Source organism: Pantherophis guttatus, chromosome 7 (assembly GCF_059756535.1).
Source record: "Pantherophis guttatus breed Tessera chromosome 7, ASM5975653v1, whole genome shotgun sequence".
NCBI classification, from domain to species: Eukaryota; Metazoa; Chordata; class Lepidosauria; order Squamata; family Colubridae; genus Pantherophis; species Pantherophis guttatus.
In genome coordinates this window covers 15313437-15340653 of record NC_142069.1, presented here as the reverse complement: position 1 = coordinate 15340653, position 27217 = coordinate 15313437, and the positions used below count along the sequence as shown (strand labels likewise).

At 37.1% G+C, this 27217-nt stretch overlaps 1 protein-coding gene across 4 annotated transcripts; it reads left to right on the top strand.

Moving 5' to 3' along the window:
* The first annotated feature begins 287 nt into the window (after positions 1-287).
* Positions 288-25645, top strand: BCL2L13 (BCL2 like 13). 4 transcript variants are annotated; one of them, XM_034402698.3, is made up of 7 exons: positions 288-539; positions 4569-4750; positions 6947-7048; positions 7482-7638; positions 12632-12701; positions 13784-13927; positions 22918-25645. In XM_034402698.3, the coding sequence occupies exons 2-7, from the start codon at positions 4630-4632 to the stop codon at positions 23722-23724; spliced, it is 1401 nt and encodes a 466-aa protein (XP_034258589.1). In that variant the 5' UTR covers positions 288-539; positions 4569-4629; the 3' UTR covers positions 23725-25645. The 4 variants fall into 4 exon arrangements, with proteins under 4 accessions (XP_034258589.1, XP_034258590.1, XP_034258591.1 ...); XM_034402699.3 differs by having other exon boundaries at positions 531-620; XM_034402700.3 differs by lacking the exon at positions 288-539 and adding an exon at positions 577-675.
* The last annotated feature ends 1572 nt before the right edge of the window (positions 25646-27217 follow it).

Genomic DNA, 27217 nt, shown 5'->3' with positions numbered 1-27217 from the left:
ATTATCCACGACGCAAAATGTATAAGTAGGAATAGGTTACAAAAACTGTGAAATAAACAAACAAATCGTCCAAGTATGAAGCTGGCCCGCTGAGACTATTGAAAGGAAGAAAAAAAAAAAAAGTACCGCACCGCATCGTACAACTCTACATTTTCTATCTCTACGTCCGAGCGTTTAAACCACGTCGTTCTCAAAAATCCTCTCGCTAAGCGTCGCGGCGTGAATCTGCTTAGTCACCTCCTCCGCTACACCACGGGTGACGTCACACGCCCTCGCGCGCGCCCGCCGCCTTCAAAAAAAACCCCCTTCTTCTGCCCTCGCCCGGCATGGCGGCCACGGCAGCTGCTTTTCTGGAGGAGTGACGGCGGGGGTGGGGGGGGAAGGGGAGGAGAAAGGAGGATGTTGCTGCGCGCGCAGCACCGACAGGCGGCAAGGGTCACTTTCGAGGGAGCGTCGCGCGCCCTCCCTCGCTTTGACCTCTGCCTCTTTTTTTTTTTTTTTTTTTTTTTTTAAATCGGTCTTAGCCTCGCGAGACTCAGGTAAGAAGCCGAACGGCCAGGAAAGCCTCATCCTCCCAGTTCACTTCCCAGAAGGGGAGTGGAAAGAAAAGCTGCCTCAGGGTTCGTTCGCGCGTGGTTCCTCTTTGGTCGCGTGCCGCCCCGAGGGTGCTGGGCGGTTAGTTGCGCGCTCAGGGGGTGACTGACCCGGGAGGCGGGGGTGGGTGGGTGGGTGAGGAGGCCGGAGCCCTGATTCGTGGATGCGTTGGAGAGGGCTACTCCCTTATCATCTTTCTCCCTTTCTCTTCCCCCCCCCTCACCTTTTCCCGGTTTCCCCCTCCCCACTTTTACTCAGGTCGCCCCACGAGGCCCGCTGAGACCCCCCCCCGTCCCTTCCCAGTCACCAAACGCTTCCCTTCATCTCTTGTGCGCCCCGGCCTCCTCAGAGTTAACTGTGGAGCATGGGTTTAGTAGTCACGGTTCTGTGCTGAGGGGTGGGAGCATCGTTTGGCCTCAGCAGGTGGAACTTGGCCTGGCCTGGTGCCTTCAGTGGGCCTCGGTGGGAAGGGCGGGGCTCATTCCTCTTGCCAACCCCCCCCACCCCCCAAGGTTTCTGTGAGCTGCAGCCATTTGGGAGACTGTGGAGCCCCCCCCTCCATATCTTTCCTCACTTAAAGGGAAGGAATGGAATGGAAAAGGGGGTACATGGTCTATGATTTGGTTACGTGGATAAGGTGGTCCACTTTGTGGGCTGATATAGGATAGCTCTTGTTTCTGTTTTGCCTGCCACAAGGATTAAAAATATTGTGGACTAAATAAGTTTTTGTCTGGCAGAGGCAGAATCAGTTGGTGGGATAGCCTTGTGATTATGCTGGGAGTACATACAGTACATACCTTTGCAGAGGTAACTGTTAACTATTAATCAAAGCCTCCAGGTAGACCAGATCAAGAAACCACAAGAAAGAAAGAAAGGAAGGAAGGAAAAGAAGGAAGGAAGGAAGAAAGAAAGGAAGAAGGAAGGAAAGAAAGAAAGAATGAATGAATTTTATTGGCCATAATAACAGAAATTTGCATGTCTGATTTTGCTGATTTCCTCATCCCTCGTCCTCCCTTTTGCCTAAATAACAATTCTTTCATGTTTCCGTAAAAGTAACCTTTCTTACTCTCTATAATAACTCTAACTCATTTGGTTAGAAGAAAGCACAAGATAGACAAAATAATTGACCATAATCAGTTGGGATACAGAACAATCTTGCAGGCAAAAAAAAAAAAAATTGCATGGGCAGAAAAGGAACAAAAAAACCAAGAGGACTGCTGTTTGTGACTTGATAACTGAATATGGGTATAAAGTTTTGAATGGAATAGAGGCTGAGCTCTCCTGCTCTGCCTAAATAAAAATGATGATGTCTATAGAACAGTAAGGCCACCTATCCCGAGAAGAAGTGAGTTAAAAAATCTAGAAGTGTTGTGGGAAGTAATTTCATATATTTGCTTTCATATAAATGGATTTTTTTTTGTGATTGGCCATTTCCCCTATTGTAGTCATTTTGTAACATCCCAAAATTTGTTACGATTGTAACAAATTTTACAATCATTGTAAAACATGCCACAGATTTCTTATCTCAAAGTGTTTGATATATTTAAATTGATCCTCTATCTCACTTTCCTTCATAATGTTAATTAGCTTTATATAGTCATATAGTAATAGGAAAATTATATACACTATTAAACTGAGAACTAGCAGATAGGTATTTTTTTTTAACTTACAATAATTGAGTGAATTATTTGGGTATTGGAACTCTTTTCAGCATCTGGAGTTGTCAATCTGATTATCCATGATTTTTGGTTGAAACTCAAATAACTGACTGCTAAGTCATGCGATTACATGGTATAGTGCTTTACAATCACATATAGTGACAAAAATTCCAGTCCCAAATGGTGTCATTAACTGAGGACTACTTCTGTGTCATGAAATAGTTAACTATGTGTCTGTGTGTGCACATAAGTTTATGCATGCCTTCAAGTCAGTGTTGATGCCTGGCAACTGACTGGACTATTTAATGCAGTTTTCTTAACAAGAGTTCACAAACATTTTGCCATTGACAGCTTTCTAGGGCTGAAAGAGAGTGACTGGTAAGAGGTCACCCAGATGACTTCATGTTAAACTGAGGCTAGAACCCACAGCCTATATGTGGAGGATAGATACACAATTCCAGGAAAAAGATAACAACTGCTTTAAGGGCTAGAAGAGAAAGCAGTCTTACTAGATTAAAGCTGCAAACATATTACTAATTTATTTCCTACAGAAAATTTTATAGTACAAATTATGGTAGGAATACCTGCATCTAAAGACTGCTTCAGTAAAATAAGTGATAGAATGACAAACATGGCCAGATTGGATTTATCTTTACAAAATTCCAAAATAACTTGAATAATAGCTGATAGTATTATTGAAATATATTATGCTGTTCATTTGTTTAATTAGAAATTTGAAATATAGTTCACATAACGTCTATTTTTTAAATGTATTTCAGCAGGCAATTCTTGGGCTGGTTGCAATTTATTAGTTGTACAGAGTGTCTAAACCAGCATTTCCAGGCAGCTAATTGCTATAAAGGGCTTTCTCAAGCCCTGATCAGAGAGCTGACTTTCCTGCTTTCCTATTCAGTTCCTCCAGTTGTTGATCAATATTCAGCAGGCTGTGGGGAACACTCAGATACAACGGAACTGGCAGTTGTGCCCTCTGTGCCCCTATCGGGGCGGGGGAGAGGAATGGGTCAGAGGCAAACACCCAAAAAAACCTAAAGAGAAGAGAATGCAGATGTGAACAGACAATCCCAAAGTGATCAATAGGTCACTATAACTCACCCTGTTCCTTATAGGTCATGTAACTCTCATCTGTGGCAAAACAAGGCAGATTGTGCATATCTGCAAATTGTCATCAGTTGCTGTTAGGGAAACTCTTTAACACCAATACTTGTAACCACAATATAAGATTGCTTAGCAAGATTGAGGATAAGAGGAACATGGAAATATGGCAAAATTAAGCACAGTAGGAATTGTTTGTACAGTATTGAAAGGCAAGTGGGGAAAGACCTTTAATCATCTACAAGGACCCTAATATAATTATTACAATTTCTGTAATGAAGTATTTTAGAGGCTGGTATAGGTGCAAGTCACCTAATTAGGAAATCCACTAGTATTCTTTGCCAAGGACCATTTCAGATCTCAAGTTGCTTATTAATTTTCAAGAAGGCTATTTGAACTGAACGCACATTTTTTCCAGTCCTTCTATATTTCATGTTATTGCAGTTACAAAAAACCTACAGTAAGAAAGTGTGAATATTAGAAATAGTAAACATAAAAAAGTGACTTTCATACTATTTGTATGTTTTTCCTGTTTATCAATTTCTAAACAGAAATCTGTGATGGAATTTCTTGTTATGTTACTCAGGCAAAGAGTTTAGTAAAGCTGTGTCAATCTGTAGAGGATTTTATAGTAGAATAGAGTTCAAAGGAGCTATTTATATTATCACATTCCATGCAGGAATCCAAATTAAACTATCCATGACTAGTAGATGTCCAGCCCCTGATTGAACATATTTAATGAAGAGCTGTTCCAGCTCTCTGGGAAGTTGTTTCATCCTAAACAGTTCATCCTAAACTCTTATTTTTTTCATTTATTACCCTCCTCTAAACTATTCCAGGTAGTTTAAGACTTATTAGAATAAAATCTGACCAATACAGAATAAAATAACATCTTTTAATATAACCTAACATTGCATTTGCTTTTTCTAAAACATTGTCACACCTATGAGTCATGTTCAGTTTGCAATCTATTACTGCTATTCCAAGATCTTTTTTCACAAGTCCTGTCAGCAAGCCAGGTGATCCTAAAATATATCTAATGATAAATTTGACAACTTGCTATAAAGTTTATATAATTTCTTATTTCTTTAGATATTTATGTTGATATGTGAACCTGAAGTATAATAATAAATGTGTGCTGACATAATTTTGCTTGTGTGGTTGCAAATTTCAAAAATTAAATGTGTATTTTTCCTTATTTAGATTATAAACGAAGAAAACATTACGTGGGCCATAATCCTACGGAATTTTGGAAGCCAACTCAATGGCATCCTCTACTGCTGTACCTGTAGGTTTTCATTATGAAACAAAATATGTTGTCCTCAATTATTTGGGTCTCTTGTCACAGGAAAAGCCTCAGGAACAGCCCTCTCTGTCCACTCAAGGTAAGATATTCAGTTCAGCTGCAGTTAAATATGTAATAAATGGAATTTTAAAATTTTAAAATGTAAATTGTGAACACTATTTTACTGAATGATAAGATAATACACCAAAGTCTGGTGCTGAGAAAAAAAGGTATTGATATTTTTCACTTAAGTAGCATTGTCTATATTTGAAAGGGTCTTAATTTTACTTTTAATAAGTAATTCCATTGGGATTGGTCATCAAAATAATTTTAATACTAATTCTAAATGTTAAGCATATGAGTAATGTGTAACTTATTAAATCATCTATGGTAGTAATTGTAAGAGTTAGCTTTATCTCTAGAGAAAAAATATCCTTAATACATATTTTGTACATGGGAACCATCAAACAATTCTGGAACATTAACAGTTCGTTTCCAGTTTTGTGAGTATTGTGCAGATGAATGTTATTTTAGTACTGCCCTACAATAAGAAGAGGAAATTTTATAATACCCTTGGAACAGGGCAGATTGTTCTATATAATATTTTACCTGTATGGTGCCCAATCATTACAGAATCTTGGCAGTAGATACATAGCAAAACACAATAACATTTTGTTGTAAAGAACAGAACATCTCCGGTTCATAACCAAAAACAGTAATTAATGCACAAAGAATAAGTAAATGAATGAATAAGCATCCAAATGTTGATGCCCATTCCTTGAAGGTCCTGCAGAAAAGTTTGATCTTAGCAACTTCCAGAAGCCAACCACTGAGGAGCCAATCTGTGTTCTAGAGAAAACATTTCTAGAGCATTGGTGCCATGGTGGAAAAAGGGTACTTTGTGGTCTCAGTCTTTTCACCGACCTCCTAAAATGGAAGTACTGTTGCAGAAATTTGTAGTTACATAAGAATCAGTGTTCCTTCTTCATAGCAAAAAAAAAAAAAAAAAAGCTTTTTGTGAAATGAGACACTGCTATATATGCACCAGTCTGTGGCAGTCAGAAACTTTTCTAGAGGTGGGAAGCATGTTTTCTTCTGCAAACATGAATAAGAAGGAAAAAATAACAGAATAGTAGAATATTGTAGTTAAGAGAGTATACTATTTAAATAGTAAATGCAAGTAAAACACTTCTAAGAGTTAATATGTGCATTATTCTAAGAATGTCCCTGCGCTCAGTCACTCAAGTCCTCTTCATCTCTCAGTTGGACTGTTGCAGCACACTCTACATGGAGCTGCCCTTGAAGTGTATCTGGAAGCTTCAGCTGGTATAGAACACAGCTGTGCAGGCAGTTCTTGGTGCCCCTAGGACGGCCCATGTTACACCATTGTGAGCTGCACTGATTGCCAGTTTGCTTCCGGGTCTAATTCAAGGTATTGGAAGCCCTTAATGGCAACACCCTACCCTTTGTGGCATGAGTCCAAGTTATCTGAGAAACCAGGTCATCCTGATGGGATTAGTCTGCCCCACCCAAATTGGCAGAAAAGGCATACTACAGGGCCCCATCGATCAAGGAACTTTGGCTGACGGAGTTCAGGAGAAGAGCCTTTTCTGCTGTGGCACCTGCCCTCTAGAACATCCTGCCCCCTCCTCCCCGAGATGAGATCTATACCCTTCCTTCTGGCCTTCCGGAAGGGCTTCAAGATCTGGTTCGGCTAGCTGACCTGGAGCCCCAATTAACAAGTGGTATCTTGGAGTTAGTTAATGGATTTAGCCAGACCCCACCTCTTCCCCATGCACACATTGCTCCCTTCCTTTCTATTTTAATTAAATGAATTTCAAATGTATGGTTCTTATTTATTGTTTGAATTTTTTATATGGTATTTTAATTGTAGGACTGTAAGCTGCCTAGAGTTGCCTTGGTGAGATGGATAGCTTAAAAATTTAAAAATAAATAATCTTCCAGGAAATTAAATATCTCAGATTTGCAGATATTTATAGGTATTGATCCCCAAAGACGTCACTTTAATTAGTCTTAATTTTCTTGCAGTTCCCATTATTAAACATGTATTTACAGCACTATCCCACTAATGTAAATGTAAAAGGATTCAATAGGTGTAGTATTCCTTATGATTAGTTTTCTTCAGTTATGCTTTGCTGTTGAAAAGTTTGCTTAAATTTTTCCATGTATTAAGTACACAGTCTTGACTTTCTAAGTTTATGATAAAATAAAGTACATTTGCTTTAGTGCAAATATATATACTAGTGATTGATCTTTGCTGCTCATCCATGCACAGATCCATCTACGTTCTCACAAGCTGTAGAAAAAGAGATCTTGGAGAAAGTTAAAGCCGAAATTGAGGAAGAATTGAAACATCTTGATGAAGAAATTTTGGAAGGTCTGTACATATTGGTATACTTTTCTTCCTGTATTGTTAATGCTATGAGGGGGTATTATTTTTCCTTCTTCCCAGAGGAAGGACTCTTAAAACAAACATCACTACCATGATTTGACCACTCACTTAACTTGTTAATCACAGCTTTTGAAATATTTGATATAAAGGTATAATCCAACAAGATTTAAATTAACTGTTTTGACAATTTTCATTGGAGGTTGAGCGGGCGTGAATAAAAATAGAATTCCTACATATTATTACTCTGTTTATTTTAGTATTATATGATGGGTTACCTTTTATTTTTCTGTACCTTTATTGTATTCTTCCTAGTTGTATTCTTAATAATGTACACTTGAATGAATTCCTCTTTTTATAATATATTGTTTTCACTCGTGATATAAATCCTTGCTAAATGAATTCTGCTGTTCATTTTCAGCTTTCACTACAACTGGCTTTGACTGCCACACATCTCCAGTATTTAGTCCTGCAAACCCTGAGACTTCAATTGAAGACTGCTTAGCTCATCTTGGAGAGAAAGTATTCCAAGAATTGAAAGAACCCATTGAAAAGGCATTAGAGATCCTACTTAGCAAGTGAGTTCTCATTTGCTTTGCTCAGCAGGAAGGTACTTGCTCTTAAAATTCTCACAATTTTGATAATGCTGATGTGACTGAATTTTGCTACAGCTTTTTGTTACCTTAATTGACTTGCTCTCAAAAGTATGTGCTTGCTGATTATTGCAGGAAATGAACTAGCACTTTTTCTATTATTTAAACCTGGAATTTTGATCCAACACAAAGAAAGCACATTTGTCATACCCAGTGGCCAAGAAAATGAAATGGCCAACAAAATAAAAGGTTATTTATTAACATATGGCATATCATACATGGACTAGCAATATATATTAACGTTTCAACTATAAGTACAACCTAGTAAAATATAAATGTTTAAAAGATCTATGTTCAAATATCAATGTCTAGAAGAGGGTTGTCAAACTCAAGGCCTGTGGGCTGGATCTGGCCAGTGGGGTGCCTAAATCTGGCCTGCGAGGCCAGCCTAGAAATATGAAAGAACCAGCCTGCAGTCCCTCTGGCGGTTAAAACGGGCTGCGTGCAGCCCCCTGCGCCTTGTTTTCATCCTCCATGGTCTCCTGCAGCACTCTGCCAGCTGAAAATGGCCCAAAAAATTAGCCAAAAACAGCCCTGGAAATGGGCCAATAAAGGCCTGAAAATGGCCCGGAAAATAAGCCAAAAAGGGCCCTGAAAATGAACTGAAAAACGACCCCAAAAACTACCTGAAAAATGGTCCGAAAAACAGCTTAAAATGGCTGGAAAAATGAGCCAAAAACGGCCCCGGCAGAGGTGCATGGAGGCCACATGTGGACTCCCTGCACCCCATTTTGGCCGGCAGAGTGCTGCAGGAGGCATTCCCCCCGCCCTCTCTGCCCTGCCAGCCCACGGAGGAGGACTACAATGCTGATCTGGCCCTTGAAGAAATCCAGTTTGACACCCCTGGTCTAGAGCATCTAACCACTGAAGTGCAGCATTGTTTATATTAAAAAAATAACAGGTTATTATTCATATTAGATGAATCTTTCATCCCAAATATTCAATACTGGATGCTATACTGTAGGGCTAATACTGATATCTTTGTATTTTACAAACCACAAATGTTGCCAAACACATAGCGGGTGTACGTTTTCTATTAAAATTGCTTCTCTATTTTCATAGGGGAAGCACTCCTGACATTTAATAAGGTATCAAGTAGAAAAGTGGAACTTGCTGTAATGTAGGTCATCAATATGTGTTAATATTAGGTAGGAAATTGATACCTTTGCTAAAACTACACTGTTTATTAGTTACTTATGCTTGCATAGATCAGGTATAAACAATGATAATGCAGTATGGTCATTGAAGTATTCTATTAAACTTTACATATACAAGAACCTGTCATATATACATACTTGTTGGTTTCCTTTTCCTACCCTGATGTCTTTATCTAACTTTATTAAAGAAGTTATAACGTTGGCAAATTGGTCTCAGAAAGCAAAGCATGATCAGATATAGTACACTCGTACTTTGATTGGGTTGAAAAAATTGATATGTAAATTGAGATATTATAAAATTCAAGCATTAATGTTGTTAATACTATGAATGTTAATATGATAAGATAAAAAGTATCACAATAACTTGCTATATGTGATAGCACCTCTGTGTTATATAATACTTTAGATTACAAATTCAATTCCATTTTATTTTGGTCTGTGAGATAAATACAGCAGTGAATGGAATTTCAAACTGCAATAATTTGTAAAAGAAAGAATTTTAAAAGGCATTGGAGTTTTATTCTATCTAGAAAAACTAATGTCTTTCTTAAACAAGCTTGCAGTCTATAAAGCATCTATAGAACCAAATATGGCAGTGGAAGATTTACAGTTGAGATTTCTCTGATTATCCTGAAAAACATGATATGTAAAATTTGAGAAATGATATTGCATTTAAGAACAGATCATCAACACAATTTTCCATTTTATACTGATTTCTTCTCCGTCATACAAATGACTTTAGGGTAATTCTCTATTAGCATTGTTCATTTAAAATCAGGTACATAAATAAATCACAATATAATTATTGGCTGATATTGTCACTGGAGTGAAGAAACACTAATTTGTATTCTGCTCAATTCCAAATGGCTCTGTGTGATTTACAATATAGTAACTACTTGACAGATTTCAGATAGTATATATACTTTCAGTATTTCAGAGTATATATACTTTCTGTCAGTTTGTTGACAACAGCAAAAGCCTGTCTCTAGTGTTTGATATATAGTAGCTATTGTATAATTTATGCAGTTATAATATACTCATTTATGCAGTATAAGTGGCAATTTATTTCTCTCACTAAATTCTCAGTAAGATGTGCTAAGGTATACTAAATATTGTAATTAGGTTTTGTTTTTTTTTTATTTATTTATTTATTTATTTATTTATTTATTTATTTATTTATTTATTTATTTATTTATTTATTTAGTATACCGCCCTTCTCCAACAGGACTCAGGGCGGTGAACAGCCACGGTAAAAACACAACATATAAAATTTAAAAACAATTTAAAAAACATTAAATAATTTTGGCCATCAATTTAAAATAACCCAATTAAAACCAATTATAAATTTAAAACCGCAAGGATGGGGTCAAGCCAGTCAAGGTTTTCATAAATTGTTTTTAGGAATTTTTTTTTTTTTTTAAAGTAAAGATAGTCCTCAGGTTATGCCATAACCGTTCAAAGTTATGCTGGTGCTTTGTAAGGGGGAGTTTTGATCAGTCCTCAAAGATGCAGCTGTCACACATTTCTGTGGTCTTGTGATTGCAATTCTAGCACTTGGCAACCAATGCGCAGCATTCTCTGATGATGTGAGTGCCCTTTGCAAGGTTCTCTGCCACCTTCCCACAAACAAAGTCAGTTGAGAAGCTGGCAGGAGGTCACAGGTTGCTTCTGCTCTTGCTCCTGCTATTTTTAATCCTGAGGAGCCCCAGGTGGCATGGAGAATTCATACTTGGTTGGGTCTACCTGCCTACAGAACCAGCCCTCGGTAGTGCCCATCCACAGTACCTGCCCATAGCTCTCACCCACTGGTCTGCTTGCCTGGGACACAGTTTCAGTGCCTCTTCCCACATTTAAGTCCTTGCTTAACAACTCTAACAGTTCTTGCTTAATAATAACAACAAGGACTGCCAGGATTGCTGTCATTAAGTGATGCAGTCACATGAGATCACAGTTTATGACCACATTGATTAGTGATGGAAATTCCTGTCCCAATTGCTATTGTAATCTGAGGACTTCCTGTAATACAGCCAATCTCCATAAATTAGAAAAATAATTTCTGAAAAACATACAGTTGGTCAGAAAAATACTTTCCACAGCTGAAAATGATGTTCTATAGTATTCCATAAAGCCCTATGTTGGAAAAACAGCAATTATATGTAACATAGGGCTAAATATTCATTTCTTGATGTCAACCAGATGTTATAATTAAACCCATAGGTCCAGATAATCTGGGACGCATACTAGGTGACACTGTAAACTTGGTTTATTTAATTAGGACTGGACCTATTAAATATAATGTTACAGGCGATGCAACACCTATCCAAACTTGGTTAATCTGGAAAATCTAAGCAATGTCAGAGCCATTTAGTTATTAGAGGGGAACTCAGGAGGAAGTCACAGGACAGAAGGTTAGACTGGGAAACTGGAAAAATATTCCAGAAGAAGGTCATGTCAAACTACAAATTGGAAGCCATAACACTGTGGTTCAGTTAGCTGAATCCAGATTCAGTATTGCTTAAAGCTGACTCACAGCAATGGTGGAATTTAAATTGATAACTAGTTGCTCTAAGCAGAAAGTGTCTGATATACAAATCCACATGTTATGCTCAACACATTCCTTCTGGTGTGTCCTGTGTCTTTAAAGGATGCATCCAAATTGAATTTTAACTGAAAAATCTTTGTTCACTTATGTATTATATTATTCCTGTACTATGAGATTGTTGTCTTCCCATAGGAATGTGTGATGCTTAGTACAAGTAGGCAGAATTGAAATTTGAAGTTAACAAAAATACAGTCAAGACATGCTTATTTATTTTGAATGAGTTTAAATCCTTGGGGCAAAATGAATTGCATTCTGCAGCATGGAAGAAATGCTGTTGGTTTGGTTAAATATTTCTGTATTGAAGAGAAAAACAAATGAATTGTGGGAAACTAGAGGTGGGAATTGTCCCTATCTTCATGCAAGGGAGCATGTGATACTGATACTTGGGAAGATTCTATAGATTATCATGAAGTGGTCATTCTGTGAGAACCTTGAAAACAATGTGATGGGATAGTTAATATCGTAGAAATAATAAAATTAAGTTGCTTGCAGAATTATATGTAACAAAAATATAAGTGATTGGAAGAGTTTGAAGTGGTTTGCTTCTATTATTAAACTGTATTAATATCTGTGATTTATCATACAAATCAGAAAATTTTGGCTTCTAAATAAATCAGCTTCTAAATACACAATGTGAACCTGATTTTTAATTAACTAGGGTGTATAGTGGTTAAATAATGGATTTTAACTGTAGCTAATTCAATCTAGGTTACATAAGATACATATATTAAAAACAGAATTTGAATCTTCCAATTTTTTTCCTGAGTGAACTATTTAACTTTTCTTAAGAAGTCATTACACCCTGAATTCTGTATAAGAATGATGGGTTGCAAATTAAAATATTTAAGTTTCTGACAATGTCCGTTTATGAGTGGAGGGCAGTTGACACCTGCTCAAGACATGAAGCGTGGCAAAATTTGGTTAACACAGTGTTATACTTTTGCTGTTTGCTTTTCAAAGTCTGTATCATCATTTTTATCATCAGTTTTGTGGTTTAAGATGTTAATAGATTGGACCAACTTCTTGAAACCAAAGAACTGCTTTGGCCTTTTTGATTGGGTTAATGTGGTTAGTTTAGTAGTGTACAGATATCATGAAAAATGCTATATTTTGCCTTTCTTTAGTTTCATTATCTTCCCTTTTGGTTTCTCTCATTCAGATCAGTGAATTATCAGGAATATAAAGAGAGGACGCAGGAAGCAGCAAGTCATGCCAGTGGATGGAGCAAGGTAATGAATGACCAGATCACTTTTTAAAACTTCTTTTCAGTGGATATTGAGTCAGTGCCAGTTGAGTTTCCTGAAAATACCCAATTTCTTAATTCTTAATTAGATTCAGGATGAATGGATGGACAGACAGATTTATTTAACATGGCTATTTAGTGATGTCTGCAGCATTCATTCCTTTTCAGGGACATCTTTGAGACAACTCCGATTCACTAATAATTAGTTGGGAAAAATAATTGTTGAGTAAGTACATTACATATTTAATATGTTTTATTTACAGTGCATATTAATGCATGTATATGAAGCTTGAAGACATTGGAGTAGGTGATATGAAGGATAAACGGAAATCAGTAATGCAAACTAAAAATTATGATCCAGAAAGGTCCTGTTTGATTCCAGTAGTGGGGTTTTTTTTTAAGGCAAGGCTTTCAGTCTATTGCCTTATCAACAAAGAAATATTAGCATTGCTTTCTGACCCAAAAATTGTAAGTTGGCTGTAGCTTTCACCTACACCTCATTGCATTAACTGCAGAAAACAAATGAAACAACTTTTGGGCAATATTGTTTCATTTTCTTCATGAAATGACTGGAGAAGTCATCTAGAGGTTTAGGTTAAAGTGTCAGTAATATTTTGATTAGATGTAGTCCTATCTTCTTTCCATTTAGTAATCTTAAAAATGGGGGCTACTTTTAACCCAATAATCCTGCAAAACTCAAAACAAATGCTTGGAGGAAATTCTGAAATAATGTAAAAAAAAAAAAAAGCTTAATTTTGATAAGCAATGAATGAAGAAACTTATTATGAGATAAATTAGCCTTCTGGACAATAACATAATTGACCAGTATTCTATTGAGTGTTCTAATATTCTTTCAGATTTGAACATGTTAAGGTTTTAACTTTTGCTCCTCTTATAAATAATATATGTATATTTTGATGGGCTTTTCTTCATGTAAGTATACTGGGTATGCTTGCATGAATACTGTATGCCCACACACAAATGTATAACATGCATAAAATGCTTTAAATGTAGACAATTTTGTCATTATGCCACAATATTACAGTTCCTGGTCCTTACTTTTTCTAGGTTTTAGTGCCCTTGGTGATTCTTCAGAGGTTCTTGGTAGAGCTGTCCAAACGGGGCCAAGAACCACTTGGTGCACTTGTGAATTTTGGAGTGACCTATCTTGAAGATTATGTTGCAGATTACATCATCCAGCAAGGAGGATGGGTAAGACAGATAATATTTGACTATATATTTCTTCTGAAATGACAGCTTCAGATATGCTTATTTTAGTGTGACAATGGCTTTAACATAAAGCATATAGCTTTCTTTTTGAAAATAGCAGAGAATGATAAAAGATTTTGTTAAAACTGGCTTTAAAATTCTCACTGGTCTCTGCATGAGACAAAGCTTATTCCTAAATAAATATTTTTTTTCTTGTGGAGTTTAAGCTAATCTAATCTTCAGATTTTGGAAGAAGTATCAAACAGCAAAAAGCAATTCTATTTTATCCATTTATACTAAAATTTTGTGAATGTGATAAATTCTATAATTTTTTTTATAAAAATTATATTATAATTTTCTATAATATTAGGAAATTACCCTTCTAAAATATGGATAGTTATTGTTCTGCAAGAAATCAGTTTCATTTAAAATGTTATTTAAAGTAATGTTGAATGTATAATGAAGCCCGCTTGAAACATAACAGTTCATTTCCTCCTTTTTCTCTTCTATTTTTGCAAAAATTGTGAAGTGGAGCTGAGAGCACCCAGATTATTCCTTACTAGGAGGCAGAACAACACTAGATTTAAACAGAATTAATCTGGGATTAGTGAAATTATCTCCAAGTAGTTTTAAAACCCCTCTATATTTGATAATATAGATTATGCTATTATGTAGGTTATGTTCTATTTGATTTGTTATACATTTTTTTCTCATTCTCTCCCCTTCCTCCATTTTTTCCCTGCCTTGGTATAACACATGATTTAGATTTCATTTTTTGAACTACCCTTGAAGCAGTGGTGAAATTCAATTTTTTTTTACTACCGGTTCTGTGGGCATGGCTCGGTGGGCGTGGCAGGGGAAGGATACTGCAAAATCCCCATTCCCCTCCCCACTCTGGGGTCAGCCAGAGGTGGTATTTGCTGGTTCTTCGCACTACTCAAAATTTCTGCTACCAGTTCTCCAGGACCTGTCAACCTGCTGGTTTTCACGCCTGCCTTGAAGTATGAAGCAGGATTCATATATCCAGCTACAATCTTGAGTTTTAAATTGAATGAAAGTTAGCTTCCAGTTTGCCTTTGGCAGGCAAATAAAACTTTGGGCTTGCTTGTATGTTCATGTCATAGTTAAGAGTAGAATTATTAGGCAGCCAATATACTATTTTAGCAATCTTAATATCTACTAGTCTTTTCCACAAATGGTTGGAGAAGATGCAGCTTCTAATATAAATGCAGGGCACACACTATTTCCAACAGAAGCAAATCATGCTGTGGTTTGCAGTATGACTATTTTAGGTTCGCCATTGGAGCACTCCAAAGGACCAGACCAGGGACAAATCATACCAGAGAAAATCTGGGTGGTCACTAAAATTTAGCATTGAACTAATTTACTACATGCAGTATAAATCTGCAATTAGATATACTCAATTGCTACTGGATTAGAAGGGAGTAATTCATCCGTGAATTTCATCCGTCTATTTCATCCGTGTGGGTCACTTGTAAGACATTTTAGCTATCCAGGCAGTTCTTGATTTACAAATCATTTAACAACCACATCACTTAGTGAAGGGAGTTCTGCCTCTAATTGTGATTGTATGGACTTCCTGTATGTGGTTAAATGATTAAGATGTGTGAATGTGTAATTGTTCAGTCATATCTCCCATTCAATAATTCATTTTGATGGGTTTACAGGTCGCTTTCATTCCTCAATATATTTGATATATATTTATCCATATTTGTGCTATACTACATAGCTGTTCATGAAAATTTAGGGAATTTTACTTCTAAGAAGTTAGGAATGTTTACTGTGGAACACTGTTTGTAATGACTTTGGTTTTAATTATTTTAATTATTAAATCTCAGTGCTCACTCAAATACAAGGGTTGCTTAATGTCTTTATGAACTGGCTATTTATACTGGGATGGATAGCTAACAAGTTAGACAGACTTTCCAGAAGAGCTGTGATCTCAAAAGTCTCATCTTGTAGTTAAAGATAATCCTTTTCCAAAGGTGCTGGGTTGGTCTGCATCTGTACCAGCATGGATGGATGTAAGATAAAGAGCCAAAGCATAAACAAGACACACAGATGTTACTATCACTTGGACTTAGAGCATCTGGACAACTTTGTCAAGTTTAGTTAACTGAAAAAGAGTAAGCTGTTATCAGCTCCAAACACACTCTTTTCATTCTCATAAAACGTTGGATGCCCGAAAGAAATAAACTGCTTCACAGAAATTTTGAAATTATTAAAGCCTTTTGCACGTAACTACTTTTGCTAAAACTCTTCTGTAAATTAGGACTTTAAACTAATAGTACCGCATAGAAACGCTGAAAGTAATGTTGGAATAGAAAAAGGGAGCAAATCTTGCTTCAATTCAAGGACTCAGGTGGAATCAATCCTTCTGAATTGACTATCATTATTAAACCCTTTGGACTTTCTGGATTATTTGTGAGGCTTAGTGGTGGTGCTGATGTAGCACTTCTATTCCTTACTAAATGGGAGTTTTAGTAGTTAGCGTGAGAAGAAAGAGGTTGGTTTGGAGATTGTGCCAAATGTGGATTGCTATGAGGCTTTTCTTTTTCTCACTATCTTTTGACATTTACTTAGATCTTCACTTTGGGCCAGGCCACTGATGCAGTGGAACTTTTGATCTCTCATATAGGGGCTGTCGAGGTCTGAATGAGAAGAAACTAGGGGAAGCTGAATCCAAGCAAGACTAAATTGCTGTTTATGCAAAAACCCAATTGTGGTGGAATGTTGTCTGGGGTTGCGGGGGAGGGCTCTTTCTCAGAGGACAAAGAGACATTGGAGCTGGGGAATGTCTGGTAGGCAGGAAGTGGCCAAGGATGGACCATTCCTAGCAATTTCCATAACGCAGTAGTTCACTTATTGGTGGGTGAGAACTGCTGCTCACAACACCAGTGTTACAGATTCTGCATTGGTTACAGTAAGCTTTCAGGTACAGTTCAAAGTGCCATTTTTGACCTATGATGGCCTAGATGGCTTGGGCCAAGTACTTTAAGGACCATCTTGAAACGCAACATAATTGTTCAGTTTAAATGTCACATATGGGGAAGTTGAAGGTTTTTTTCTCAGCAAAAGATGGAAGAGGTCAGAAGCTAATTCTTTTCAGCAGTGTTCCCTATTGTGTGCTGATATTTTGAAGAGTACTCAAAAATGCTGTTTAGAAGACCTTTTAATAGTTATATTTTATTGGAGCTGCCAATGATAGTAGGATTTTGGTATTTTAAGATACCAAAATTAAATGGTTTTAGGCTGTGTACCCCAAGAGTCTATTGGAAGTGTGGTGATATAAAAAATAAATAAGACTATTTCTACAAGTACTTTCCACATGCTTAACTAATTTTAATTGACAAGGGAGGAATAGTAGGTCAATCAGAATTGACCCCAGCTCATAGAAGAAAGACTCATTTTGTTTTCTTTGTAATTGGTTTCTTTATACTGAAATGCTTTGCTTTTAATTTTTTGAACCGAAATGATAGTTGCATAAAGATTGAGAAACAGTCAGCAATAAGGATAAACCAGTATTAAGGTTTTAAAACTATCTCTACATATTGAAGGGCAGCGGAGATGTAGTTGCAATTCAGTCATGTCTATGTAAGCAGTAGGTATTGACCTAAATTAATGTGTCCACTAATCTACTCTGTTGCCAAACATTATATAGATTTTAAAAAGCAGAGAAGGGGAGTGATTTCTGTTGACTCATTCATCTTGTTTGTTTTTCTTAAGGTAGCATGCAAGTATTTTCAGAGATGAAATTTAATAAGATAAGAGACCAGCCCTTTAGCATTTTTATAGACAAAGGTTATTTTGCAAGCAGTGCTTAGAAAGGGAAAGGTTTAGTATTTCTCCTTGGGTAAATTAAAAATGTCCACTCTAATTTGGCAGCAGCTTAGCTTCACAGATGCCCCAAAGCAGTATTAAGGCACAAGCTGATGTATGTACACTCCCTTTCCCTTATTCCATTCACTCACTCACTCTCCTCTGTGGGTAGCATCTGTTTCATGAGAAGCTTCTCTTGGAAAACTGCAGAATAGGAACAGTAAGCTTAGGTAAGGTTTTTCTACTGAGGTGATACATGCTTTAAATATCACCCTTTTCCTTATTTTCAGTGCTGCATAGACTTTTGGAAAAGGACATGAGAATTAGCATAGGAGTGAAAATGACTAAATATTGTTACTTGAACGTTATTTTTCTAATGTCAGGTATCTACTTGTGGGTTGTACTGCTTTTCAGTTCTTTGCATCATTAAAATCTTTGGAACGTTTAAATATATTTGAATTTAAAAGACAAAATGGAATTGGCAGTGCATAATTCAGTATTTTTTGTTTTTGGATGAAAGTTCATAGAATGATCTAAAGATTCCTTCACTGGTACATGATTGTATGGTTGATTGTTAAATATGATGTGTTATTTTAGTTTGTTTTGGTTCTAAAATTGACAGTGTTTAAAATTCTGGTGAGTAAATTATAAGGAGAACATTTATTTTCTACTTAAACCATAATTGTTTGATTCCTATTTCTATCTGTTTACTTTCCAGGGTCTAAAAATACTATGGGTTTTTTGAGACTTAATATTAAGATTTTGACTCTAAATGACGCAGCAGAAATTATTAGAGGTAATGCTAAACCAAGATAGCAATATACTTTGAAGATATTTAGATAGGATAGTGTGCACTTACTAGTAGAATAATAATAATATGCACTCAGGTTTAATTTGGCTATGGAAATGAGATACTTATTTCAGGAAAATTGGTATATTGTTATGAAACAATTGGTATGAAACCTGACTTTCATTTGGCATGTGAAATATTTTATACTACCTGTTTCCAACAGCTACTCATGTTTTTCAGGAATTGATTTATTTGTTTAGTTCTTTCTTTCACACAGTGATTTAAAATGGAAGATAGTGGATTTTAATCAGCTTGATGTATCATATTTGATAGAAAGAAGCCTATATTATAGCTTATTCTTGTGCAAACTTATATGAAAACATCTTGTTTTTGGGTACAATAACTTGCAAATATTAAATAAATTTAGATATTCCTCATGTTTTGATTACAGCACTTCTGAAATTGCTTAGAAAATTCTAATAAGGCAACCTGAGATTGGATGGACATATTGCTTTTTAAAAATACAATATTTATGCTTTTGTTAATTGCCCTTACATTCATTTTTTTAAAGAAATGTTGACTAACAATACTAAAAACATAAAACATTGAGGTAAAAATGTAATATAGGATATAAAATAAATAACATAAAACAACAACAATGATTATGTAAACGTATGGATATGACCCACATCTGATCCTACTGGCTCTTGCTGATAGTCGGTTCCTGATGTTAAGCTACAGTTGAACGCTGGAGTTTTTTGCGTTCGATAGATAGCGACATTACCGTGGGCATCTTTGGATACAGTATCTTCTTCTACTGGCATCTTAGAGACAATAAAAAGCCTGTAGTTTGGTTCATTAAGGTTTTTGTAGCCTGTGATGCAGCTTTAATTGAAATGGAAGAACTGTACACCTTTCTTCTGTGACCTCAAAAATATAATTTGCATTAAATTACTCAGCTTTATGTTTCATGTACATCTGTTGTACACATTTCTATGTTCTAAACTTTAGGCATACTTGTGTAGAAAAGGCTCTAGATTCCCTAGCAAACTTTAACTTTGTATAAAACCTCTTTTTGTGGGATATTGTACCTATAAGGAATAGGTGATTCTGTTCCCGTCCTTATTTTACTTGATTTCTTGCCATGAAACCTGCAAATTTGCATGTAAGAATTGCAGTTATGTCTGTTTTATCACCATGCCTCTTTAGTCTTTTTTTTTTTTTTTTTTGACATTGAGAGAGGATTTTGCAGTAAATGTACAGTAGTCTGTTGGGATCCCATCAACAAATGAAGTATAGACATTAGATTCTGATTTGTTGTTGTTAGTCGCAAAGTCGTGTCCTTCACGACCCCGTGGACAATGTTCCTCCAGGCCTTCCTGTCCTCTACCATCTCCCGGAGTCCATTTAAGCTCACGCTGACTGTTTCAGTGACTCCATCCAACCACCTCATTCTCTGCCGTCCCCTTCTTCTTTTGCCCTCAGTCTTTCCTAGCATTAGGCTCTTCTCCAGTGAGTCCTTCCTTCTCATTAGGTGGCCAAAGTATTTGAGTATTTGAGATTCTGATTAAATATATATAAATTGTCAAGTGTTTTTACCAAATACATTTCAATTTTTTGCAGTAAATCTCATAGAAATAAATGTTTATGTCTATATTTTTATTAATATAGTAAAAAGCTATTTTCCCTGAGAACCTGGCTCCTGAAATGTGTAACAATTAAATGAATTACCTGTACTGTTCTCTTAGGGATAATGAATTGCGTTGTTTCCAAAACATAAATAGTAGTACTGAAAAATTAACCTGTTTTTAAGCTTCTTTGTATTGGTACTCTATTTTAGTAGATATGTGGAATTTAAAAAATAGCTAGATTTACATATATTCACAAATTAAGCAGAGTGGTAGAATATCGCCTCCAGGAAAATATTTTCTGAAGTATTATCCATATCCCTCCTGAGTTTTCTTCTGATCTCTTAAGTTTTCCTTAGTAAAAGTAATATCTGATGGGAAAACCTATCCATGCCATGCCCTAAAGTAGAGAGAATTATGGGAACTTTTCCCCACAAGGTGCTGTCACAATTATAAATGCTATTGTGCACTTCATTCGTTTTATGATTTTCTGTGCTGAAGCAAGGGCGGGGGGGCACGGCAGTAGAGCAGGGAGTAAAGCAAGCCAGCCTAGAAACATGTAGAGCTCAGAGGAAAAGGAACCGTTCATGAGTGAATAACGTGTACTTTTCTCTATTAGGCCATTCAGCCCATATGACAACTTGATCATTGAAAAGGAATGATAGGGGATTTGCAAATAAATGCTTGCTGGATGGCTGCCGGCCAGTCCCAGTGCAACTGTCTGAATGTGCTACATTCTATTAGCACAGATGGATGGATGTGAAAAGTGGCCATCAGTGGAAGTTCTAAGAGCTTTCCCTGAATAATGGATGAATGTTTCTGTCCTAATGGCAAACAGGACTGCATAGTCTGTGCATTTAGCTTATTTTTCTATGTTGGCATAATAATTATTTAAGTTCTCCCGATTCAAATAAAGTAAATTAAACTTTTTAAAACTGTGATGAAATTTTATAATAGGTTTCTAGAATTGGGAAAAAATAAACAGGAAACATTGTTACTTTTTTGTTTGATCATGAGATTATTGTTAATTTTGGAAGGTATTAGAATGTAGAGCTGGGCAAAGATGTGAATTTATGGAGGATAAAATTTAAGCATGCACATAGTATATATTGGGAATAACTTGTACAAATTGAGATTTTTTTTTCAGGATTGCATATGAACAGTGGAGGGCAGCACTGTAAGCTTAGGAAAAGATAAATTTGCTTTAAAGCCTACCATAGGATTTCTAACCAATCCAGCTATGTTCCTAGCTCTTTGAAGCTGTGTGCTGAGATTCAAATACTTAACCTGCTTTTGTCTTTTCAGCTAAAGCATTTGAGTATTATTATTGCATTTCTCTAAATCCTCTGTTACCCAATAAACTCTTCAAATGTATTGATCGGTAAATAGAATTAAAACATGGTTGGATTTGGAAATCTGGTACTGACCCAAATACCAGGGCCTGGTGGCTCAGCAGACTAAAAGCATTGTGATTAACACCAGCTGTCTGCAATTACTGTAAGTTCGAATCTCACCAGGCTCAAGGTTGACTCAGCCTTCCATCCTTTCTAAGGTGGGTAAAATGAGGACCCAGTTTGTGGGGGCAATAAGCTGACTTTGTATAAAATATACAAAAGTATGAAGGCTATTGCTTAACGCATTGTAAGCCGCCCTGAGTCTCTGGAGAAGGGCGGCATATAAATCAAATTTAAAAAAAAAAAAAAATAGAACAAATAAGTTATTCTTAGGTTTAAATGCCATATCATGGAGTTTGCGTAAATGCACTACAAAGTAAAAAATAGTTCCAAAGTTTTATCACTTTCTTTATGACTATAAATTGCCTATTCAGTAGTAACATAGTTTTCTTCTAATTTGTTTATTAAAATTCAGAACTTGGTTCTAATACCAGTAAGTGCTACTGCATATAGTTAGTCTTTGCTTAACAGCCATTTGTCCAGTAATTATTCAGAGTTTTGATGGCGCTGAATGAATGATAGTTGTGGCCAGTGCTTGAAGTAGTTGCAGTGCTCCTGTTGGTCACATGATTTTAAAAAAACAGCCCTCATTTACAAGTGCAGCACTTCAACTCTCCCCACCTGCTCTCCCCCCCTATCTCCACTCTATACTCTACCACAGTCACCCACTCCCGCCATTCCTAGCTGACATCTTCTTCCCACTGCTGGCCTGGGATCCAGGCGCTGTGCAAGGGTGGAGCTAGCAGAAGAGGCAGGGCAGTGATGAGGCACTGACTTGCTGCCATCTTTACCCAGGGAACCTCTGCCTGCACCACCATCCTGCCTTCTCCACTAGCTCCATTCCACAGCTTCCTCCTTGGCTGGGCTCAGTGAGTTCCCTTAGGCAGACAAGGCGCTGTTGTGCTTGCTACCTACATCTTTGGCTGCAGCTTTGGCCAGTGCCTGGATCCTGGGCCAGCAGTGGGAGGAAGGAGACAGTGAAGGTCAGAGGGTGGGGTGGCCAAAAGAGAAGAGATGAGGGAAGATGGGAGCGGGGAGAGTTGAAGCAGAGGCAACTGCAAGACTGCCAGGCCTCATCTGCACGAGGCTGAAGAAGCTTGAGATCTTCATCTAAATATGGTTCAGTCTTCACCGAATGACCACAATCAGGACTTCTGGGACTGCCAAGTGAGCACTACCAGTATTTCAGATTCCTCTAGCTGTTAAATAATATATATTGCTTAAAAGTATATGTTCTGAGCTCTGATGGTTTTGATGACTGCTATTTTCCCCTCCACCCAGGGAACTGTTTTTAGTTTGGATTCTGAAGAGGAAGAGTTCCATGGAATCATTGCTGAAGACAGCAATGACATCTACATCTTAACTAGTGACAACTCAGGCCAGGTGAGCCCACCTGAGTCACCCACAGTAACAACATCTTGGCAGTCGGAGAGCTTACCTGTTTCTTTGTCGGCCAGCCAGAGCTGGCATACAGAGAGCTTGCCAGTTTCGTTGGGGCCCGAGTCGTGGCAGCAAGTAGCTATGGATCCTGAAGAAATCAAAAGCTTGGACAGCAATGAAGGTGGTGAAGAAAGGAGTGAAAACAACTCTTCAAATTCAGATATTGTACATGTTGAGAAGGAAGAGATACAAGAGAGTGTTGAGGCAGCAGTGTCAGAAGTGAGCCTGCAAGCAAGTGCTAAAAAATTGAGCTTGCCAGAAGTCCCAGCTGCATTGCTGAAAACGGAGTCAGAGGCTGAAAGCTTATTGATCAAAAGACTAAGCCCTTCTGCACCTTTGCCCACTGAGGGTCACAAAGAAGGGAGCGTAGTGGAATATCCTGATCCTGATCCTTTGATGTTGAGTAAAACTGCCAAACAACTAACTCCTTCAAGTGAAAAGGCTTCCCCCAAGCCTGAGAAAATACAGCTACCAGAAGAAGAAGCAAAACTACCGAGAGAGAGCTATTCTGAAGAGAAGTCGTCTGATGGAGAGGAGAAACCCATTCTTTTGCCAGAAGGCAAATCACTTCTGCTCTATGGTGGGGCAGCTGCAGTAGCTATCCTGGCTGTCGCAGTAGGTGTAGTGCTGACACTGAGGAAGAAGTAGTCAACTGTTCTCTTCAGAAATACTGCCTGAATTGGTTGCATTGACTTAAGGTTTGCTATGCCTCCTGTTAATGAGAAATCTGTGTAACGTGACAGGAAGGTGGGGCATGAGTTTACTGCTATTTCTAGGACAATCATGTTTTTAGTGGCCTGGGACTGGATCTTCCTCTTTAATTATAGGGGTAATATTGGAACTCCCTTGCACATTTAAGTATCTCAATATATCTGAAAAAATTGGGGTGGGGGGTGGGATGTTGCTTATACACTGGAAATCGGATCAGGAAATCCCAGGGCAATGGAAAAGTTAATTGTTAACCCTGGAGAATTCCTTTATGTAGCTGCTATTGCAGCTTCTTTGTTCACCTCCACCTCTTGAATGAGAGGTTCTCTAATCATGTAGCATGAGGCTACTTCATACCCTTTTGTCTCAGCTTCCTCAGGTACTGCATTGCTCCCAAATTTTATGATTAAACCCCTAAAGCTATGAAATGAAAGCCTTCCATGTAAGGATGAAAGTATAATGCATTTTGGAGAAAGGTAATGTTTTTTTTTTCTATCATTGTACATTAAGCATTTTTGTGATCTGCTATTGTTGTGTCTCTGTCCCTATCCCCTCATTCATCCAGCTTTATCGTGTCAGTTTAGTTATCAAAGATACACTCCTTTCATGTAAGTACCTATCACCATTTTGATGAATGCAAAAGAAGAAAATATTTCCATGTAGTAAGCAAAAAAGTACAAGGTCAAGAATTGAATACTATATAGGTAGTCCTCGACCTGGCAACCATTTGTTTAGTGACTGTTCAAAGTTACAATGGTACTGGAAAAAGTGACTTATGACCATTTTTTCACACTTAACGACCACTGCAGCATCCCCAGGGTCATATGATCAAAATTTGGGTGCTTGGCAGCTAGCATGTCTTATGGCGGCTGCAGTGTCCTGGGGTCATGTGATCACTTTTGGCAAGCAAAGTCAATGGGGAAGCAAGATTCACTTAGCAACAATTTACTAACCTAACAACTGCAATGATTCACTTAACAACTGTGGCAAGAAAGGTCATAAAATGGGGCAAAACTCACTTAACTGTTTTGCTTAGCAACATAAATTTTGGGCCCAGTTATGGTCATACGTCGAGTACTACTTCTACAGATTTAATTCAAAATTGTTTCAAAATGTATGAAGTATAAATAGAAAATTTGTCTGCAACTCTTTAAAGCAATTGTGCTTTAAAGCAATATGGATGATTTCCCTCTAGATTTGCTGTTTCTCAGAAAAAGATAGTTGCTTTAGAAAGTTCAAAACAAGTGCTGTGAAGCACTTCTGCAAGTTCCAAAACACTTTTTCTATCTAAACTTGAAGCAGTATGGCCCTACGAAATTCCAGTATTTAGTAGATTAAAATCTGATTATTTATAGATTAAAATCTGATTTGTTAATTCAGTTGCAAGATTGGAACACAAATTTACTTTTATCGTTGTAATGAATTCAAAATCTTCAAGGAAATGACTCAGCAGTTAACTGAAATAGCATTTGTCTCAAAGGTGCTTTTTCCAAAAAGCAACTGGACTTTCCCCCCCCCCCCCTTGAAAACGTTTCGCTTCTCATCCAAGCTTCTTCAGTTCTTGGATGAGAAGCAAAACATTTTCAAGGAAAAAAACCAAGGAAGTCCAGCTGCCTTTTGGAAAAGCACCTTTGGGGCAACCATGACCTGGATGATTGAGAATGTCCATAGACACGAAATGGCATTTGTTTCCAATTTCCAGTTTCCTGGCCACTGGAGGAAAAATGATTTGAAACCATGTCTTGTAAAGCTCATGTAACTTTTCAGGTAACTTCTTTTCTATGTGTAGACGATTCCTTTTTATTCCATCAGCTATAATTGGGCCCAGGAAAAAAAAATAAAATTGATCATTTATGTCAAATTGTTATTTTGTGTGTGTTGGAAAGCTCTGATGGTGACATTGTCATCAGTAACATAGTATCACAGGTTTTTACTTGAACAGTAACATGGCAGCAGCCTCTTTTTACATATTTTGGAGATGAGCTACAATTTCCTCTTTCCCTTCCCATTAAACCTATTATTTAAAAAATCAAATTTGATGATAGAGTTGGGAGTGTTTTACCCTGTTTCCCCAAAAATAAGACATCCCCTGATAATAAGCCCAATCAGGCTTTTTGAGTGCATGGCAATAAGGCCAAGTGCTTATGTCAGGGTTCAAAAGAAATATAAGACGGTCTTATTTTCGGGGAAACACGGTAGTTACATCCCATCTCTAGTCAGTATGCATGTCTGAGAGGCTACACCTATAAACATTTGTGTTCACATACTATAGGACGCTTGGTGTAATATATAAGTATTTACAAGGAAGTCTTGATTAAATATACATGCACTTTTTCATAGTACTCATCATGCATTTTTCAGAATGAAGTGCCTCAGTGTGTTCCAGTGGGATTAACTGTTTTCTGCCCCAAAATAAAAAATCTAGCTGTAACCACAAGTTACGTTTTTTTAATGTGTAGGGGTGGGAGTGGGGTGGGGAGGAAACTGATATTGGACATATTAAATAATTATGTTTTGATAGAAGCATTGTTGCTAGAAGATTGCTATAGATTTCGGCTGCAGCTTATCCTCTTATCTACAGTAAATGATGGAGGAAATACAGGTAGCCCTCGACTTACAATAGTTCATTTAGTGACTGTTCGAAGCAGCACTGAAAAAAAGTGATGTATGACCATTTTTCATATTATAACTGTTGCAGCATCCCCGTGGTCACATGATCAAAATTCAGACACTTGGAGACTGACTCATATTTATGACGGTTGTAGTGTCCTGAGATCATGTGATGACCTTTTGTGACCTGACAAAGCAAAGTCAATGCGGAAGTCAGATTCACTTAACAACCAGGTTACTTAACAACTGCAAAGATTCACTTAAGAACTGTGGTAAGAAAGATTGTTAAATAGAGCAAAACTCACTTAAGAAATGTCTCAGTAACGAGATTTTGAACTCAATTGTGGTCGTAAATTGAGGACTACCTGTAATCAGTGTAAGGTTAAATATCAATCCATTTTGTCCAATTTCAGCCGTGTCTATTTGAACAGAAGATAACAGACTGAACACCTGAGATACTTTCTCTTTCATTTCCAGGATGATTACTTAGTTATAGCTATGCTCATTCAAATGATCCAATATCTCAACCAATAAACAGTGAGATGATTTACTTTTCATAGCCAGTAAAATGTTAGAGTGCTAAGGATTAGAATTAGGGGGAAATGATGAATTAACCCTTTCAAATACGGATATATTACAACTTGATTATAGATTACCTAATTTCTGAATTTAAGGGGCAAATTTTCCAGTTTTGACTACTGGTGCTTCATAATGGATTAGACCTTGGTTAAGATGTGAAAACTTGTATTTGTTTTTTTGGAACTGCAGTCATTAATTCTGTAGAAAATATTACCATATCCTTCCCAGTGCTAGTGAAATGAAG